General features: G+C 44.8%; 1 protein-coding gene across 2 annotated transcripts in view; it reads left to right on the top strand.

Annotated features, from left to right (window-relative positions):
• Positions 1-293: 293 nt before the first annotated feature.
• Positions 294-20,801, top strand: part of GEMIN8 (gem nuclear organelle associated protein 8) — a 35,532-nt gene continuing 15,024 nt past the window's right edge. The window contains exons 1-3 of one of the 2 annotated variants that reach the window (XM_035115701.3): positions 294-359; positions 7,070-7,107; positions 11,707-12,145. In XM_035115701.3, the coding sequence (XP_034971592.1) occupies positions 7,105-7,107; positions 11,707-12,145 (442 nt within the window). In that variant the 5' untranslated portion in view covers positions 294-359; positions 7,070-7,104. Of the gene's footprint in view, positions 360-1,877; positions 1,955-7,069; positions 7,108-11,706; positions 12,146-20,801 lie in introns of those variants that run through there. The other variant, XM_088667738.1, reaches the window with a different exon arrangement.

Genomic DNA, 20,801 nt, shown 5'->3' with positions numbered 1-20,801 from the left:
TAAGTGACTGTGGAGGCCAATTCTGGATCCACACGTCCTTCCACAGTGAGGACATTGGTTTCCAGGCGGGAGTTGATCACGGTGTGGATTTTCCAAGGCAAGCGTGCCTCCTCTTAGCACGTTTCTCCCTTGAACGTGCTTTAAAAGCATGAGGCATGGGCAGGCAATTCTCTTTCCGGGAACAGCGTTACTCGCTTCCCATCCAGCAGATGCCGCCCTCGCCCCGCGAAAGAGACACAGCTCGAGCGCTTGGCTTCCCCGTAGCAACGAGGCTCCACCTCTTCCTTTTCCCCGCCTGCAGGAAGGAAGAGCCGGGCGCGGCGCGGTCTTCAGTTCTTGCTGCGCACCCTGCGCCCTAAGTATGTTTGCCCCGATCCCAGCCGGTTACTTTTGCTTCCTGGGTGGGCAGCGGGGGTGGGGTGGGGGCTTTGCCGCTGCAGCTCCTGAAGCCTCTCCAGCCAGCGGAGAAATAGACCAGGAAGTTCCCAAGGGCAGGCTGCTGCCCACGCTGCTCTGGCCGAGGGGAGGAATCGGATCGTGCGCTTTCCCACATCCTCTTCCTGTCGCCCCATTTACTGGGCGCGTGAAACCTCCTGGGAATTCGCTTCCCTGAGTTAATGGCAGGGCATGCAATGCCTTAGAGACCCAGCCAGACCATTTGGGCCGCTAATCTCTAACTTCGGCTGCGCCAGCCATTCCCAAACAAGATGTTTTGAGCCATGGCTAAGGGTACCCAGTTGAGGAAAGGTGGTCTGTTCTGGGCTCCTGCCCTCAAAATACTTGCAAAATGTATCAAGGATGCTCCTGCTGTTCAAGGTGAAGGGGATTAAGATTGGGCAGCTAGTTTATAAACAGAAGCACTGTATTATTATTATTATTATTATTATATTTTAAAAAATAATTAAGCAGCCCACTTGCTTGGCTAGGGGAAAGCTACCCCTGGTGGACGTCTGCCTCCTAGGCAGCTGTTAATTTATTCCTGGCGTATATTGAGAACAAAAGTGCGATGGCGTGGTTAGATTACAGAACTGAGACTGGAGAGCCAGGTTCAAATTTGTATTCAGCCAGCCCTGAATTTCGCTGGGCGAAGTTGCATATAAAATGGGTGAGGAGAGAACTGTTGCAAGCCACCCTGGTGGAAGGGTGGGTTAAAAATGCAATTAAGTAGATGAAATAAAAAATAAAGTCAGAGGTGCTGTGGGGCATGGAGTCTGGCAAGTTTAGTGTAAGTGACGGTTAAAGTCGCTCTGCATGCAAATTACAAATCTTCAAAACAGAGATACTTGCTTTATTGTTCTACTTATGTTTATGTAAACATCCCATGTATTGAGCAGAACTATTTATGGTTGGTTTCCAGGGCAGGGGTTGTTTGTTTATTTGTTTAGAAATCCAGAATGCAGGAAATGGTATGTGGTATATTTCTTGCGGGTGGCATAATACATATTTTCCATTCTTACGCACATTTATGTCTTGGCCTTGGCATAATAACTCTGCTGTCGTGGTTAGAGCGTTGGACTAGGACCTGGGAGACCAGGGTTCAAATCCCCACGCAGCCATGAAGCTCACTTGGGTGACCCTGGACCGGTCACAGTCGCTTTGCCTGACCTACCTCACAGGGTTGTTGTGAAGATAAAATGGGAAGGGGGGATCATGCCTTGAGCTCCTCTGAGGAAAGGTGCCATATAAATGCAATAATTAAATATAAACCACTAACCTAGTTGGTGGGAAAATAGAGTGAAGGTGACATGGGGCAACTGCTATTTTTAAGTGAGAGATTTTGGCTAGGAACAATTGTATAGTGGTACCTCGGGTTACGAACGCTTCGGGTTACGAACGCTTCGGGTTTTGAACTCCACTCACCTGGAAGTAGCTGCTCCTGGTCGCGAACTTTGCCCCAGGATGCGAACAGAAATCGCGCACCGGAGCCCACATATCAAAGAAATAGGAGATCTAGGTAACATTTTAATTTCCAGTTAAGAAAGCATTGTATTCTCTCTGTCCTGCCCTCCCCCTTTTATGTCTTTCAAAAAACCAAGCAAATGACCATAAATACGGTATTATCCTAGAAGACAATGCAACCAACCTAACTACATTTACTAATTGGATATCTGCCAGTCTTGTGAGGTTTTCGTCGCTACAGTTCAACCTTTAGGCTGCACTCCAGTACCCAATTTCCTGTGAATAAATCCTGTTGAACACACCAGGGCTTGCTTCTGAGTAGACATACATAGGATTGTGCTTGTGTGAGTCAGATTTCCAGTGCCAGTGTTTCAGTAGCCTGAACTACTTGACACTCCTCAAAGCTAACAGAAGCTGAATGAGTTACCCAAATATATATCTGCTCACTTGCCCCTTGCCCCCCCCCAAAGTGTGTGACATATTGCATGGTTCAACTTTTCTTTATGCAAAATTTGGGTCACTTTGGTCCTGGTTTTCCTTTTAAATGCATGTTATGCGCAGTCATGTCATGCTGAGACGAACAGACTTATCTTTTCTGACACAAGAAATGAAATCTGTACAGGATTTAAAGCTGTACAGGGTTTAAATTGGCGCAGCTGTTGGACGTAGCAGTTTCAGAGCATGCGATAATTGATTACATTTACCATCAGATTTAACTTGTGCAGAAATGCAGGGTAAGACTGAATGTTGAGGCCTGACAGAGTTTCTTAGAGCCTCCATTTTGCTTTAGATTTAAATCCCAAGCATTAAAATACAGCAGCCACTTAGAAGATGAATCAGATTTTTCTAGCAATGCTAGCAATTATAGAAATCATAATGGTGAATGAAAGTCCACCGCTGTGTGGTTTTTCTGTTTTTATGAGGGACAAAAAGTTGACATTTGGGCGAGGAACCCACCTCTAGTCTGAGGGAAAAGGTCAGAGACTTCTGATGTCTGTATAATCTAGAGTAGAGCTCTTAAATTGCCTCAGCGGCCTTGTTTACTAGTAAAGTGCTACTTTCTGCAGTTTATGCTGGAGGAGTTCTTCCAATTTGTTACGAATTTGTGCCTCTTTTCTTAAACCAAGTCGCTTGTTCTCATCATGGTGGCTGAAACAGATTAGCAATCTGAACCCTGTCTGCCATTAATCTATTCTCTCTTTCTCCATCCCCGTTAAGCACAGCCAAGACCCACAATTCCACTTCTCAGGAATGTGGTGGTTTTCCCATAAAGCTACAGAACAAGTTCCCTTGCCAGAGTCGTGAATTCCTGAGAGGCCCCGTGTTGGTGTTTATGGTTTTGCAACAGTGGCAATCAGCTGGGATGGAGGAAATGTTGCTTAGAGCAGTGGTTCCCAACAGGTGGTCCGGGGACCCCCAGGGGTCCGCGAGCTATGCCAGAGGGGTCCGCAAGATGCTATTAGAATAAAAAATATATTAAATATATTTCGTATGATAACAGATTTTTTGTTTTGGCCTCTTCCTGCATGAGCAGAGTCTAGTGCAAAACTAGAATTAGATGAGGCAGTAGTTCTGCTGTATGCCGTTAGGTGGCACTTTACAAACACTACTGTTTTGCAAAGAGGCAGCGCGCGCATTCTACTAATGCTCAACTCCCCAAGATGCTTTGCGCGCGTCGGCTTCATTTGTGCGCTACTGCGCAGGTACCCTGTCTTCTCCATTCCCCTCCCTCCTCCCTGGACTCTTATAAAAAGACTCTTAATTTGGCTCTCACTTTTTAATTTTAGGATTAGGAATTAATGGGGGTCCTTGTCACAATAGCGGCTTGATGAGGGGTCCTCGAGAAAATTTTGAGGGGAACCCCTGGCTTAGAGGAAGGATTAAGTGTGTAAAACAATGAGAACTTTTGCCACTGGGTTAATTGCATTTGTATTAAAGTGTTCTGGCACAGCAGATTCCCTTAATATTTTGCAAGGTATCCAGGCTTCAGCCACCAACAGTGGATGAAAACTGCCCTTATCAGCTTCTTTATCAATCTTTTTTGTTTGTCTGAACTTGAGGAGGATACTCTAGAACAGGGCTTCCCAAACTGAAGTCCATAGACCACCAGTTGTCCACAAGCTTCATTCAGGTGGCCCACAGCATCTGTGTAGAAATGCAATTAAAAATCATACAGCATCTAGCAAAGTGCATTACAATACCTACCACAGGTAAAAAAATAAAGAAAAAGAGCCTCAGCAATATTTTTTTTTGGGGGGGGGACAGGTGGGAAGTTTGGGATCCACTACTGTAGGAACGCGGGTGGCACTGTAGGAACCACAGAGCCTAGGGCTTGCCGATCAGAAGGTCGGCGGTTCGAATCCCTGCGACAGGGTGAGCTCCCCTTGCTCGGTCCCAGCTCCTGCCAACCTAGCAGTTCGAAAGCACGTCAAAGTGCAAGTAGATAAATAGGTACCGCTACAGCGGGAAGGTAAACGGCATTTCTGTGTGCTGCTCTGGTTTGCCAGAAGCGGCTTTGTCATGCTGGCCACATGACCTGGAAGCTGTATGCCGGCTCCCTCGGCCAATAACGCAAGATGAGCGCCGCAACCCCAGAGTCGGTCACAACTGGACCTAATGATCAGGGGTCCCTTTACCTTTACCTTTACTGTAGGAAACTCATTGATCTAGTCTTCTGTGATGTATGTGTGGATACATATCCCTGCAGTCATCATCTTAAGCCTTTCATGTGCCTCCACGAGTGGTCTAGAGGGTGGGAATACGAAAACAGGCCTTTTCTGCAGTGGCTCCCCGTTTGTGCAATACTCTCCCCTGAGAGGCTCACCTGGTGCCTTAGTTACATATCTTTAGGTGCCAGGCAGAAACATTTTGTGAGTAGCCCAGTATACCTGAAGGAGCAGCTCCACCCCTATTGTTCAGCCTGGACACTGAGGTCCAGCTCCAAGGGCCTTCCGGGAGTTTCCTCCCTGCCAGAAGTGAAGTTACAGGGAACTAGGCAGAGGGCCTTCTCGGTAGTGGTGCCCGCCCTGTGCAATGCCCTCCCATCATATATCAAGGAAATAAACAACTATCTGACTTTTAGAAGATAACTGAAGGCAGCCCTGTAACGGGAAACTTTTAATGTTTGATGTTTTATCGTATTTTTAATATTTTGTTGGGAGCCGCCCAGGGTGGCTGAGGAAACCCAGCCAGATGGACAAGGTATAAATAATAAATTATTATCATTATTATTCCTCTTCTCCCAGGCCTTTGACTAATTAAACAATCTATGGCCTTTTAAACTGTGAGGGGTATAGTTTTTGTTTGCAGGGAACCAGGCAGAGGGCTTCTCAGTAGTGGCACCTGCCCTGTGGAACGCCCTCCCATCAGATGTCAACGAAAAACAGGTACCAGATTTTTAGAAGACATCTGAAGGTAGTCCTGTTTAGGGAGGCTTTTAATGTTTAATAGATTACTGTATTTTATTTTTCTGTTGGAAGCCGCCCAGAGTGGCTGGGGAAACCCAGCCATATGGGCGGGGTATAAATAAATTATTGTTATTATTATTATTATTATTATGCTATGCATTTTTTGTGGTTTTTTATATTGCAGTTTTATATATTGTGATCTTCAGGTGAAGGGCAGTAAAGAAAATTAATACATAATAAGAATCCACATGGGACCAGATATATTTTTCATTTACATTAGGGATGGGAAATCTGTGTTGGATTTCCATCAGCTCCCACCCTGGATTTATAAAATGAACTCAGACAAGCAGTTCATATAGTTTTGGTGCCACCTTGTGACGGAAATCAAGAGGTCCTGCGCACAGTGGCTTCAACAGCCAGCAGCCGTTCACAAATTAAAACTTTTGAGTCCACACTTACGTTGGCTCCCACCAAGCTGCCAGTTTGTCGAAATGCAAAACGAAAAGTGGAAAACATTTGCCCTTGTCTGAAACTGAGCTCTGCATATTAACTGGGACAATTCAGAGGCGATTCTTTTCGATTCAGTGTATTAATAAAGACGTTTGGTGGGTAGTCAGCTAAGCTTTACTCAGAGTAGAACCCATTGAAATTAATGGACCTAATTTAGTGTTCATTAACTTCAGTTTGTCTACTCTGAGTCAAACTTAGTTGAATGCCACCCTAAGAATAGTCAGGAAACGGGAAAGGCAAATAAAAAAGACTCTCTATCCTAAATGTGGGAAAGGGACCTTGTTACCGGTATACTTATAAGAGCAACCTTCCCAGAGCCCAGATGTGTCATATTAAAGAAATTCAATGAGCATGTATCAACTATGAGAGATGTGGCCAAACTTTAAAAGAGCTGGAGCATGGGAAACAGAATGCTTTGGGACATACAAAATGGAACTGGAGCTTAACGTGCTACAGCTCTGCAGGCTCAGAGTGCAGCAGAGTCTCTGCCGTCTTCTGTTAATAATCACCGCCAGCTTAGTATCCCTGTAGGTTTTTTCTGCTTCCGTTGAAAACTAGGGAGAATGACTCTAAATTCCATCTCCTTAGCATCTTCGGGCCTGAGAAATTTCAGATCTTTTCCCATGCGAGTAGTAGTCTGCAGGCAAGGGTGTATGAACTTCAACACCTTTTGCGGCAATGAGTAATAATCATTCTCTCTTTCTCGCTCGCTTGCTCTTTCTCTCTCAGCTGTACAATTGTGCTAGCTGTGCCTTTGTGCTGCCTTGTAGTAGTGTCCTAATTTGCATTTCAGATGAATGGACACAATCCTGATATCACTCATCTCCTTTCATTCAGATCCACTGGGCTTTAGTGATGGGGGGAGATCCTGCTGCAAAAGATAATTGGAGTTCCTGCTTGCACCCCATGTGGCCAGTATTGCACACCCCTCATTGTTTGAATATAGGGGCACCTACTCAGAGTTTGGCCCCGGACATTTGGGTGATTTGAGTTGCCACAACTACGCCGTAGTGCACTTGAGAGCATGTGCAGAACAGAAGGCCAGAACGGGGAGGGCACCAAATCTTGTTCTTGCCCAGGGCTCCATATTACCAAACTTCACCCCTTAGCCCTGAACCTTCTTGTGTTTTAAAGATCAAAACAAACACCTTGAGTTGAACCTGGAAACCTAACTGGCTACAGGCTTAATTTTGTACTCCTATCTATGTAAACATTTGATTTCTTCACCTTTTTATTTTCTTTTTGCCTTTTAGTTTGTATCGGTCGCTGGTGCACATTCACATAGATCATGGTAAGAATCTTCCTTTCTATTTGTTGATGGTCTTTGGCATGTATCAGCTTGGTATTCAAATTGTGTGCTGCGGTACCTAAATCCACATTAATATATTGTTGTTTGTTCAACACTTTTTACGAAACCTCTCGGAGCACCTTACGAAAGGTTAAAACACAGGAGAACTTCTGTATTTAGACTCCATTGTTACTAAAATTGATATTCACATATGTATAGCCTACCTTGACAAAGGCCCTCTGAAGTGTGAGAAAGGGGAAGAAGCCAGAATAGCCTGGGTGGGATCCTTCTACCACACAGCTCTCAGTAGCTCTGGCCAAGTTGGCTGATGCCTTGCCCAGTACCACCAAAGGGCTACTTACAAATCATAACACCTTGTGTAAAAGGAGGTTGATGGGGAGAGACACACAACAGAGCAGCCCGTCAAGATAACCTGATTGAGGAGGCAGGCATGAAATGAGCAGGCACAAGCATCTATCTCAGCTGCTAATTAGCCAGTGACAAGCATGGAAGGCAGCTACTTCAAGCACAAGTTGTTGATTTTTAACCCCAGTAAAGAGGGCATCAAGGCAGATTTGGAGGAAAGAGAAATGGGGCGTGAGGCGGGTGGGCCTTTGGGACTCAACAAACATTTGTTGGGTTCTTTCTCTGTGTTTATCCCTACAGCATTTGAGTGGTGCTGCAAAACACAAATGCCTCGGGGCAGCTTGCAGCGAATAGTTGCAAAACATGGATAGCAGTTGGTTATAGAGTCCATGGTGCTGATAATGCCAAGGTTGCAGGTTCGATCTTTGTATGGGATGGCTGCATATTCCTGCATTGCAAGGGGGTTGGACTAGATGATCCTCAGGGTCCCTTCCAACTCTGATTCTATGTGATAAAGTGCATGTGCTGCTGAGAACAGTTGAGTCATGTAGGTGGCGTACCTGTATGTAGAGGAATCAGAAATATAGGAGGGGGGATGGATCCTCTGAGGATGGATAAAGCCCCCTCCTATCTTATCAAGGAGAAGTTGATCTCAGGCAGACCTGAGGAAGCCCAAACCTTAGAAGCCCTAACTGAGGAATCTTCCTCTCCCTTCACTCCATTGGAGCCATTTCACAGGTTTGCCTCCAGTGTGGACTTGACAAGAAGCTGCAGCCAACCCTTATTAGGAATTAGTAACTGTGTTTGCAAACGTTTGTTTGCAGTTCTGTTCCACCTATTCATGTGTCCCTCTAAATGACACTTGGCCACTTCTTGCAGGGTATATAAGGAAGCAGCTGGGAATAGGAGTGGGAGCAAAATGCTATTTTTGGCATAATAAATGCACAGACCTAAAACCATGAGTGTTATGTTGCACACATCTTAAGACATGAGATTCTCGAGATAAGAGGTCTGTGAAAAGTAGCACTGCAAGCATAATATACAGCTGTACAGTCGTACCTTGGATCCCGAACGCCTTGCAAGTTGAACGTTTTGGCTCCCGAACGCCGCAAACCCAGAAGTGAGTGTTCCGGATTGCGAACGTTCTTTGGAACCCGAACATCCTCCGCAGCTTCCGATTGGCTGCAGGAGCTTCCTTGGTTTCCGAACGTTTTGGAAGTCAAACGGACTTCCAGAACGGATTCCGTTGGACTTCCAAGGTACCACTGTATACAGCTCAGGAAGGCCATATGTTGTGATGATGAACATGATGATGATGATGATGATGATGTGGGTTGTATCCAATTGAGTTCCTCCACTGATGGAAGGCTCTTTGATCCAGTGAAGACTTCTATGAGCCAAAAGGAGAGAGGGAGGCGATTTTTGCATATTGCCCCTTTCTCTGTGCCACCTGCCATACTGTTCCCCAACCTTCTGGAGCGGATTTTGAGAGGGAACTGCAGAGGAAAGAGGGGAAAATTGAAAATCACTTTCCAGTAACAGAAACCTCGTCTGGGTTACAGAGCCAGTGGAGAGACCCAATTGGAAACAGCCTGATGATGGTGGTGATGTGTAATACAATTGTTTCAACTGATGCAATGTACAATACAATTGATTCAACTGGGCTTTATAGTTCTCTCTCTCTCCCTCTCCCTTTTAAATGTTTTTAAACACCTAGACTTTTTCTTAACATTCCCTGCAGCATTCTGGGGTTTCCCAGGGTCACTTCCACCCCTCCTCCTCCTTCCCTTCCTCCCCCTTCCCTCATTCCCCCTAAAAGAAGTATTTGGCTAAGCATCAGAATCACAATTCTGACTACTTGAAACGATCCTTTGTGTTCCTCTCCTAAATTAACAACAGCTAGGCAAATCAGCCAGCTGTATTCCACTTTCTTTGCTGCAGTCGCCACCAAGATCCGCTTGAGCAACAGTTTGGTTAAAAAGAACAGCTGATAATATTTTGCACTTCAGCAATGCCTTGCTGCAGAGCGGGAATGTGTGTTTGTGTTTGTGTGTGTGTGTGTGTGTGTGTGTGTGTGTGTAAACGGCCACTCGAAACTGTTGGAACTATTGGTGATGTATCCTTAAAAATTCAGTGAGTAAAGCTAACAAACTTTATTAAAACACAGTGCAGTTGCTTTCAAAATGGATACAGTCTTGACTTGGCTATGTGATGAATTCAGAGCTACATAGGTAAAGGTAGCATGTTAGGGAAAAGGTTAAAGTGGTGGACATTTGATGTGGGTCACTTTCAAATGCACAGCCACCCATGTACTTTCTGAGATGATTTAGTTCTGGGACGATTTAGTTCTGAATGGTAGAATCATCACCTGGCATTTTATTTCCATCCAGAATGTGGTATACCAAACCCAGAACCAAATTGATTCGGTTAGATCCAGACTTGGTAATACTTAAGAGTAGACCCACTGAAATAAACAGGGCTTCTACAGCTAAGGCTGCAGTCATAACAAGGAAGTAAGCCCTATTAAATTAAATAAGAGTTGGCATGGTTAGGACTACACTGTACGTCCTGATATCCCCAATATCCTTTTCTGAAATTTTAAATATATACAAAATTGTGAATCCATGAACTTTTTAATTTTAAAAGTTGCATATAAAAATAACTTGGAGCTATTTGCCCTTGTTCTTAAAAGCTGGTTTCAAAAGGCCATTAGGAGCAGTCCAGTGCCATTAAAATAATGGGAATGTTGCCATTGACTTCAGTGGGATGTATATCAAGCCCATTGTCGGGGCTCCGCCCCTCCCCCACCAAAGCCTTTCAGAGATGGGCTGGGAGGGAAGGGAGAGACTTCTACTTGTATTCAAGTATGTCTGACACACAAAAAAGTGCGTCTTATTAGTCCATGGGAACCAGAAAGTGAAACTAGCCATAAACAAAAGGAGACTGACCTCTTAAGACTCATTGTCAAAACTGAATGGCAAGAGTAAACACAATTAGGCTTTTGGAATTCATTTATTCTAAATAGTTTAGGGCGGGATACTCGCGCGATAGAAGTCAATCCTGTCAAATTCTGGAGCGTTTGGGATTTTTGCCTCCAAAATGTAGATTCATAAAGCACGGAGACTCGAGGCTGCTTCATGACCTCGAGTTAATCTTGACAGCTATTTCATGTTGAAATAAGTGTGCAATGTTTCTCGCCATGGTAGTGAATTGGGGTTTTTTGGGGGGGGTGCCTAGTAGGGAGGGGGTGTCAGGGCCTTGGTTCATGTTGCCTTCACTTGATGGAGGATCAGGACACCCCACACACAGATGACATGGCATGTGTTCTTCCATGCCAACGCCAATAGTTTGGAGGATCTGTTCACATGATTTATCTCCTTTGAAAAAGAGGGAGAGAGAAATGGTATGCATGGGGGTCTTTTCAGTTAGAGACCCCCAGGTCATTTGCACAGTGGAGGGGAGAGGCACTAGATAAAGTATAAACTGGGACTGCCTCACTAAATCTCTTGTCAGCTTAAATGCTTGAGGGATCTCTGCACGTTATTTAGCTCTCGACCCATCGCTGTTTAGCTATTTGGGCATCCTTTTTGGCTTAAGCAAATGGGTTGAGTTTGTGCAACCAGGTTCACAAGTGTGTGTTGACTGAGAGAGATATTAATGCTTTATTGAACTGTTGCACGTTGTATCTTGCAGATTAGAGATGGTTTTTTTCCACGGGCAAAGGAGGGTGCACATCTGATTGATTCTTCTGTGTTAACAAATGCTGGATTGAATCGTAGGTTGCCTTGAGCAGAAGAAGGTGGCCAAGGAACAAAAGGATATCCTAGTTATATGAGTGATTCTCTTCTGGCTTGGGTGAATCAAGGGAAATGCTCTCCCTTACTTTAAGGATAGAGTTATAGTAGACACGGAGCAAGGACAACCTGTGGCCCTATCTCTTATCCACTCGGAGCTAGTGAGCTACCCGATTTCAGGCTCCTGGGAGCTTCTGTCCACTTAGGTGATCTTAGGATTGGTGCGAAGCTGCCAGTGCTTTATAAATCAAAATATTTTACCAACCACCTTAATGTGATAACCACATAAAAGCCATGTGTTTGCGACTGAGCTCATAGTAGGGCAGAAAGTTGCAACGCTTTCTGAATTAGTGGCAGGAATGGGCTGCATGAATTAATTGGGAGATGGAGGACATGCTGTAGAAATAATTGCTTTTTAAAAAATCTTTGCTCACGTTCTTAGGGGGATTCAGTGCCTCCAGAGAAAGGACCATGGTATTCCCAAAATGTCTATGCGAGATACTGGAAGCATTACAACCAAGCCATGGAGTGGATGGGCAGGCACCGAAATGCTTACAGGAAAGCCATGGAGTCCTTGTACAATCTGCCATGTCCTCCTTCTGAAAGTCTTCCCAGTGGACGCTACTCTGATTGGGATGGAGGGGAGCCCCTGAGGACCGCGTCCTATTCTGCTTTCACACGAGGGAGCCAACCCAGGCTCCCACCCAGGTCTCAACATGCCCCTCATAATGCTGCAGGCAGAGGGGTAGTGGAGAGCGATTCCGAAACTGACTCCGACTCTGAAGACGAAGGGGATATCGAGTGTGACTTGAGCAACATGGAGATCACAGAAGAGCTCCGCCAGTATTTTGAGCAAACAGAGAAGCACCGGGAAGAGCTGCGTAAGTGCCTTTGACTCATGTCCCCCATGTTATTAATACAGCTACTGCCTTCTCTCTTTCTTTGATCTATAACTATTTATTTATTTTGTGATCGCTTTTTAGCTGCCTTTTAGGTCCAAGCACTCACAGGCCAGCTTAGGTAAAGGGACCCCTGACCATTAGGTCCAGTCACGAACGACCGGGGTTGCGGCGCTCATCTCGCTTTACTGGCCGAGGGAGCTGGCGTACAGCTTCCAGGTCATGTGGCCAGCATGACAAAGCCGCTTCTGGCAAACCAGAGCAGCACATGGAAACACCGTTTACCTTCCCACTGTAGCGGTCCCTATTTATCTACTTGCACTTTGATGTGCTTTCGAACTGCTAGGTTGGCAGAAGCTGGGACCGAGCAACGGGAGCTCACCCCGTCACGGGGATTCAAACCGCCGACCTTCTGATCGGCAAGCCCTAGGCTCTGTGGTTTAACCCACAGCGCCACCCGTGTCCCCCACAGACCAGCTTACACACATATAAAATATAAAAATGGCAATGTTTGGTGAAAAATGCAAATCTCAATAAAATACCATGAAAAACAGCACTGGAAAGTAAATAACAACAAGATTACAATAAAGCGCTAGTAGCAGCTCAGCCCAGAATAACAACTTTTAAAGCAAATCGAGCAATTCTGTAGCAGGTCAAACATGTCCAAGGGGCATACTTTCAAAATCCCACCTCGTCTGAGGAGCTTGGGGTGACAGAATTTGAATCCAGATCTCTCTGGTCCAGGTGTTCTAGCTCACTTAGGTTTTACTCAGAGTACACCCACTGAAATGAATGGGCCTAATTTTAATTGGTCTACTCTTAAGTATGAGTAATGTTGGATTCAAGCCCAAGATCGTAGTTATATACACACACCATATGTTCAAAGTGCTCTCATAGCACTTTTAACAGTCATTGGGTTGCACTAAATGTAGCACTAAGGTGAATATTCTGGCCCCCTCTCCTCCCCATGTGCACACCCCTAAATCTGCTCTGTGTTTTCCCACAACCACCGGGAGCAGTTAGTTGAATGCTGCCCATAGCACCCCCCAAAGAACCCTGGGAATGGTCATTTGTTAAGAGTGCTGTGAGTTTTTTGGAGAACCTTCACAGAGTTGCAATTCCCAGCTTTAAATGTGTCACAAGGATGTTGACCCTGACCTATATCTGAAACACAAAGCTGCATCTTTTTTCTTTAGGTTTACATGCAGGGCATGGGATGGCATGGCATGTTAAAGGAGAGAGGCAGAACTGGCCTAGTGGGCTTTTCTGGGAGGAAAAACCCTGCCATTAAGCAATTCTACCCCTTCTTGAAGTCTTTGATCTAATGGCACTGGAATTCAGAACCTGAATTTGTGCACCTCTATCAGTCTACCACTACAAGGAGCCCCCTGTTAGTCCATTTCTTTTTTTCTTGCTATGCCACCCCACCATCGACCTTATGTCCTTTTGCTGCCTGCACTGCTGCTTCTTCAGTTTCTTTTCCATGGCAGAAACATTCCTAGAAAACCCTCTTCTTGGCTGAGCTTGAAAGCCATAGGGTGCTGTCAGTGTACTTTTTAATACTGTATAGACATATGGATCTGGCACTTTTATGGTTAAGTTTAGCAGATAGTTGGAGCAGCCCAATGGAAATTCCTAGCTGTGTTGTTGGAAGTCTGGAGGAAGCCCTGACATAACTTATAATATGGATCAGCCATTTGCTTTTTTCTTCTTCTTCCTTTGGCTTGATTCCAGGACATCTTTAACCTCTGAGTACTGCAGGAAGTTGGCTTTCTCTCTTTCCAACCCAACTATATTCCACTTTCATAATCGGAATTGTGCTGTATTTGGGGAGAGGAAGCCTTTAGACAAATCAATAGCATCTTGTCTGCGTAATAGTTTGTTAAAATGCCTTGGGGTGAAAAGGGCTTTCGAGAGCTTTTTGGGGTTTTTTTATTGACGTAGTTTTACCATGTGAAGAAGAAGAAGATGAGTTTGGATTTGATATCCCACTTTATCACTACCTGAAGGAGTCTCAAAGCGGCTAACAATCTCCTTTCCCTTCCTCCCCCACAACAGACACCCTGTGAGGTGGGTGGGGCTGAGAGGCTTCAGAGAAGTGTGACTAGCCCAAGGTCACCCAGCAGCTGCATGTGGAGGAGCGGAGACACGAACCCGGTTCCCCAGATTACGAGTCTACAATCATTACTCCCTTGTGCGTTTTATACTGAGGCATTCACAAAATGCAGCGCCTGTTTTCTAGGCTAACAAGAGTCCCTTGCTCAGCAGCAGTTTCGGTCACTAGAGTGTCTATTAAGAATAACAACAAGAGATGGAGGAGGAAGAGTGTCTTTCCGACTCTATTATAGCCTAGAAATGGTGCCCCCCAAGCAGCCCCTTGAGACCTGGGTGTGTGGAAGAGATACACCAAAGCTGCCTTTAATTACAGAGAGCTATTGATTTTGCAGAGTGCAGTTTTTTAAGCAGAACAAAATTTCAGGGCAGAATTTGATTAGGCCAAATGCGATAACCGCATTATCGTGCTTCATCTTTCATTCTCTGCAGAAAACCCCTCGTAATATATTTTGATACTGATGGAACTGTAGACTGTTTAAAAATAAGAAAGAAAAATGCTAGACACCATCACTGTAATCTACACTTCTCCCATGCTCATTGGCTGGAAGAGGTGGGGGGGGGGGAGAGATGGTCTGAAGCAGGGTTGTGCTTGCGGAGGAATCCTTGCACATTTTCTAACCCTGGAAAACTAAAATTCTAGAAAGGCAGGAAGCCTCTATGATCACAGGAGCCAAACTCATAGAGAGTGAGGAGAATGGCAACTGGGGGTGGAGTTTAATGCACCTTCCTCACATCTTTGCTTGACAATAAGAATGACTAAAGAGGGTATTTCTCTTTCCGTTTGTCCTTTTGTCCTGTTCTTTCGAGCCCTCAGCCTATTTTTTCTCAGTCTCAATCCACAGTCTCTAGCCTCTTCACTCTGCATTCATTGATTTTTAGTAGCACACTGACACTGCCCTGGTTCAGCCAACCATGGTCTCCTCTTAAAAGAATGCACTTCTGCTTCTGAACTAAGCACAGTTCCCCATAGCATTAGAACTCAGAAATTGTAGTCCTAAGTGCAGTTAGGTGGTGGTGATCATGCCATGGTTTGAAATCATAGTTTGTTAGCTAACTGCAGCTCCTAAGTTTGGACGTAACAGGGAACTGTGCTTAGTTCAAAAGTTGAAGTTGAAGCCTGTAGCAGGGTGGAGCTTTCTGTAATCCCAATGAGGGCAAATGCTGGGATGACTCTGGTTCTTTTTGCATCCCTAAAATCTACACACACACCCTTTGTGCAACTTACCACTGCTCATTGCCCACTTTACTAGTAGTGGGTGAAAAGTGAGGGCAGTCCAGAAAACTTTGAGGTGCTGTGACAGGTACTGAGGCCTGTGGACCTTGACATCATCACCCTGCAGCAAGACCTCTAGACCAAATCCAGAGTTGTGGACCTCGTCTGGAGTTTTCAGGAGACAGTTGGGGGGGGGGCTATCTTCCAGATTAATTCCCAGAGTTAATTCTGATTGGTAGAGTGGTGGGTTTGCCCATTACTAGTGATGTGTTATGACTTAATACACGATTAGCTGTCTGTGTCCATGGAATGTTCTGGAAAATCCCAAGCGGTTGAGAAGTGTGGTCAAGACTGAATATAATCTTTTTTAAAAAATAAAAAAACACCACAACTTCATATTCTTTGGAGTCAAGAGTAAAGAAAAAAGAACAATAATTGGCCTTAAAATATTTTTCATTCCTTCCTTCCTGCTTTCTGCCCTCACCCCAGGAACCTCTTCAGATTCTGACAGCCTGTGGGCTTCTATACACTGAAGCCTCAGTTCTGTGCGCTGCCTCGACTCCCAACTTTGACAGTGAAGCATTTTTTAAACTGGCAACTCCTGAAACCCTGTGCCTGATTTAGCACTCCAATAAGGATGTGTTGTGTCTCTTCCCCCCCCCCCTCCACCAAACCCACTCTTTTTTACTCTCTCCCTCTCTTCAAACAGCTTTTCTTTTCTTTCTTTGAATTCTTCTCAAGTGCTCTCCAACCCTTTGTAATTCACATCATGTGCTAGGCTCCTAGATGGCCCCCAAACTAGCTGTGCTAACTGTGCTTAGCTGAGCTTTTACAATATACCAAGTTATTTACATCATTGCACTGTAGAGAGTCATATACCGCAGGGCAAAGTGTGGAAACAACTGCTAGAAAGCTACAAAATGATTCCTTCCCAGCAGACCACATCCATTTGCTTGTTGTTGTTGTTTTTCAGTAAGGAAATAAGGCTGCAGTTTTGCACACACATACCTGGGAGTAATCCCCTGTAGGATTCAGTGGGATTTCAAAGTAGACAATGTACATAGCATTGCGGTATAAGACTTTACATCCGCTGATTCTCCCTCCCACCCCCCTATTCAAAATTATTTAATAGCTTACATTATTGCTTTATATTGGCAACTCTTTCTCATTGTTCCTCCAGAACTGGTAATTCTAACCTGCAGGAGACTTTGTGTGGTTGTGTTTAAATGACTTCCCAGAGGCTGTTTATGAAGAGCATGAAGTCATTTTTCCGGGTTATTGCACCTGTCAGATGTATCCAGCATTCTGTTGTGAAGCTTTTCAGAAATGCTGGTTCTAAAGAACACGAGACAGCAAAATAGCCCTCTTAGATTTGCCAAGAAGTTCTTAAAACTGAAAAGAATATAAAACACTGGCAGAAGCTTGCAGAGTTCTCTAATGATGGGTGGCCTCAACTTTCAACACATCCATGCTCAACTTAAGAATTTTCTTTGACTTTGTTTTTCTGCATATTAAATCAAGCAAGACTAAAATAAAAAACATAATAGAAGGCTGCTTATTTGTTGAACAGTAGACCTGATGCCTCCCTGCCCCATTGCAGTAGGAGATTACTAAAGGAGGCTGAGCCCTGAGTTGGGCGAACAATTGGGCATCACTTGCTGCTGCTGCTGCTGCTGCTGCTGCTGCTGCTGCTGCTGCTGCTGCTGCTGCTGCTGCTGCTGCTGCTGCTGCTGCTGCTGCTGCTGCTACATAAGGGCTTTTCTCATTGTGTTCCTTTTTGGAGCAACTGTAGGTTGCAGGACAAGTGAGCCCTGCAGTATATCCAGTCTGATCCTTGTCCTGCCTTGTGTCCAGGCTGAACCTGGCTTTGCCTTGCGCCCGAGTTGGCCTTTGCCTTGCCTCACCATATCACACACAGTGGGATACCCAGAACGTTTTTGCAAATCACGTGTTGCCTTTCTTCAGTGCATAGCGCTATGGCAATTGTTCTTGATCTCCTCAGTATTATTTCTGCCCGTAACTTCTACCAATGTGGGTATCTGCTTTTAAAAAAGAAATAAATAAAATTTGCACATGACTTTTTGCTACCAAAGCCAATGAACAACCACCGGGGGGGGCGTTAATGGCAAGAGATAGTTTGGCAGGAAATTCGCCATGTTTTCTTTCTTTAAAGTAAGGAAAGAGCATGGCCCCAAATACTGTGTTGGGCTCAGGCTACCAAATTAATGTAAGAGACAGCGAACACATTCCACTGGCTATGCTTTGCAGAGCTGAGGTACATGTAAGCGTCATTTCTGAAACAAGCAAAAACGTAATTTAAACAGATTGGCAAGTGGTTGGGGCAGATGCTATATTTAGGGACTGAGGGGAGCTTCGTGTTGATGTCTTCTTGCAGAGAGCAGTAGACAATTCTCAGGATTCTGTACTTTCCCACCATCGGTGTCTTTTCTAAGCTTGGCCTTTTTATGGATTTGCTCTGCTAGTGTCTGCAGCTGCCTTAAGGGCCTCCTGTAATTTTTCTTCCCTTCCATCTTCCTTCAGGGGAGCCTGTGAGAACAGCTGTGGGCGAGGGGAGCAAGCGATATTACTGCCAGGAGCACCTCTCAGGAAAAGTCATTCCCTCCCTCTGAGATTTCTTGTCAGGGCCCCACTCTTGGCCCATAACCTTGAAATCCTGTTTCTCTTTCCTGTGCTTTCTCTTTTCCCAGGAAAGTCCAGCTTTCTCCCAGCTGCTGATTTTACTGTGGTTTGGTTTTTATGAGAGGAAGATCGAACTGCACTCTGTTTGGTCCAAACATTTAAGATTGTAGAGTAGATATCAGTTGCCTGTTCCTCGTTTGTTGCTTCGCATCATGAGACATTTTATGCTTCCTTTTCTTTTATAGTCGTGTATTGCCTTTATTAAAAATAGAGCTCAAAAGCTTGGAAATGATAGATACCTTGAAAAAGGAGAAGAAATAAAGAGGCATCATCAGATGGGGAGGGTATAAATAAATTGTTGTCATTGTTGTTGTTGTTTACCACCCCCCCCCTTCCCAAGACCTGGTGGCCTAACCATTTTTACAAGATGTTGAAGAATACTTCCTTATGTTTTTATCTCATTCAGAAGAGACATTTATTTTGGAAAAAATGTGTCTGAGACTTGAGTAAGCAAGAGAGATTCTACATTTTAATGTTAAATATTTTAATCATAGAATTGTAGGGTTGGAAGGGACCCTGAGGGCCATCTAGTCCAACCCCATGCAATGCAGAATAGGCAGCTGCTCCGTACAGGGATCGAACCTGCAACCTTGGCGTAATCAGCACCACGCTCTAACCAACTGAGCTATCCATGCACTGATGTTAACATATATATTTAATGTTAATCTTTAATATCTCCCTAATGTTAGATTTGGGGACGCAGGTGGCGCTGTGAGTTAAACCACAGAGCCTAGAGCTTGCTGATCAGAAGGTCGGAGGTTCAAATCCCTGCAACGGGATGAGCTCCCATTGCTCAGTCCCAGCTCCTGCCAACCTAGCAGGTCGAAAGCACATCAAAGTGCAAGTAGATAAATAGGTACCACTCCAAGTGGGAAGGTAAACGGCGTTTCCGTGTGCTGCACTGATTCGCCAGAAGCGGCTTTGTCATGCTGGCCACATGACCTGGAAGCTGTACGCCGGCTCCCTCGGCCAGTAAAGCAAGATGAGCGCCGCAACCCCAGAGTCGGTCACGACTGGACCTAATGGTCAGGGGTCCCTTTACCTTTAATGTTAGATTTCCCTAATGTTGTATATCTAACGCCCCCACTGTTAGGTGGTGCTGTCACAATGCCACCCAGGGGACCTGATTGTGTAGCAAAATATGCTTCCGCATTAGTCTAAATTCTGGAAGTCTACTATATATAATCCAGAAATTAAGCATTTGGATGTTACAGTGACATTTCAGATTCCAGGAGAGACAAGTGGGAGGCAACAGCAGTCTTCAAAAGCGAGATCCTGGATTCCAGTCAAGTTTAAATTAGAATCTGTTCTAAGAAGGACCAGATTACTTTAACATGCCAGTTTACTTTAACCAAAAACTTAAGTTTATTCACAGAGCAAATGGAACGTAGAATTTCACTCAAAAAAAAAAACACACAGAGAAAATGTGAATTCTGACTTCTAATGCTTATGTTAACTGATTAGAGAGGCAGTTAATTTAACTCTACACCAGAATATCCTCAGCACCAGGCAGCAGGTTTGAGTTAGAACTAAAAAGTCATCCCCTCTGTCCTTTGGGCAGAAGATGTAACATGGAATCTAGGAAGCATGGCTTTTCTGGTTTGTACCCTTAGCATAAACTTTGCTGTGTATTTATAGGAACTTGTCTGCAGAACTGATGCATGAATGCATGAATGAATAAAATCTTTATTGGTAAACACTATAAGCCGTCACAATTGGTCACAAGGCGTAGAATACAAATAATTAATTTAAAACTGAACAGCAACACCAGCAAAGCAAACATACAAAAATGCAAAAATCTCTGGGTGAAACAGAGGCTGATTACAGACTTTTAGTTATCTGCCGTTTTGTACAAGATAACCTGTTGAATCTTTCTGCAACAGATCCTGTCCAGTGGCTAGGTCCCATGCCACTCTTAATAGTGTTTAAAATTTGAATCGTGCTCTCACTGAAACTTCTCACATGATCTGCCCACCCCATGTGACTAAACCACATCAGATCTTGCCAGCTATGAGCTAAATCAGTTTTGAAGGTAGAATTCATCAGTAATATGTGATGATCTGCCACTTTATAGTAATAAGGCCCATATTTGCTAGTTTTTTAATCTCACCCTTCTTTTAATGAACTTGAAACAACACACATTGTTTGTGCCCCTCTATTTTATTTTCACAATAGTCGGGACCCAGGTGGCGCTGTGAGTTAAACCACAGGATCTAGGGCTTGCTGATCAGAAGGTTGGCGGTTTGAATCCCTGCAACGGGGTGAGCTCCCGTTGCTCGGTCCCAGCTCCTGCCCACCTAGCAGTTCGAAAGTACATCAAAGTGCAAGTAGATAAATAGGGACCGCTCCAGTGGGAAGGTAAATGGTGCTTCCATGCGCTGCTCTGGTTTGTCAGAAGCAGCTTTGTCATGCTGGCCACATGACCCGGAAGCTGTCTGCAGACAAACGCCAGCTCCCTTGGCCTATAGAGCGAGATGAGCGCCGCAATCCCAGAGTCGGACACGACTGGACCTGATGGTCAGGAGCCCCTTTACCTTTACCTTTCATTTCATTTCACAATAGTCACCCAAGGTCACCCGGTGTATGTTATGGCTGTGTGGGGAACTGGAC

Source organism: Zootoca vivipara, chromosome 4 (assembly GCF_965207765.1).
Source record: "Zootoca vivipara chromosome 4, rZooViv2.hap1.1, whole genome shotgun sequence".
NCBI classification, from domain to species: Eukaryota; Metazoa; Chordata; class Lepidosauria; order Squamata; family Lacertidae; genus Zootoca; species Zootoca vivipara.
This window is presented reverse-complemented; position numbering and strand designations above follow the sequence as displayed.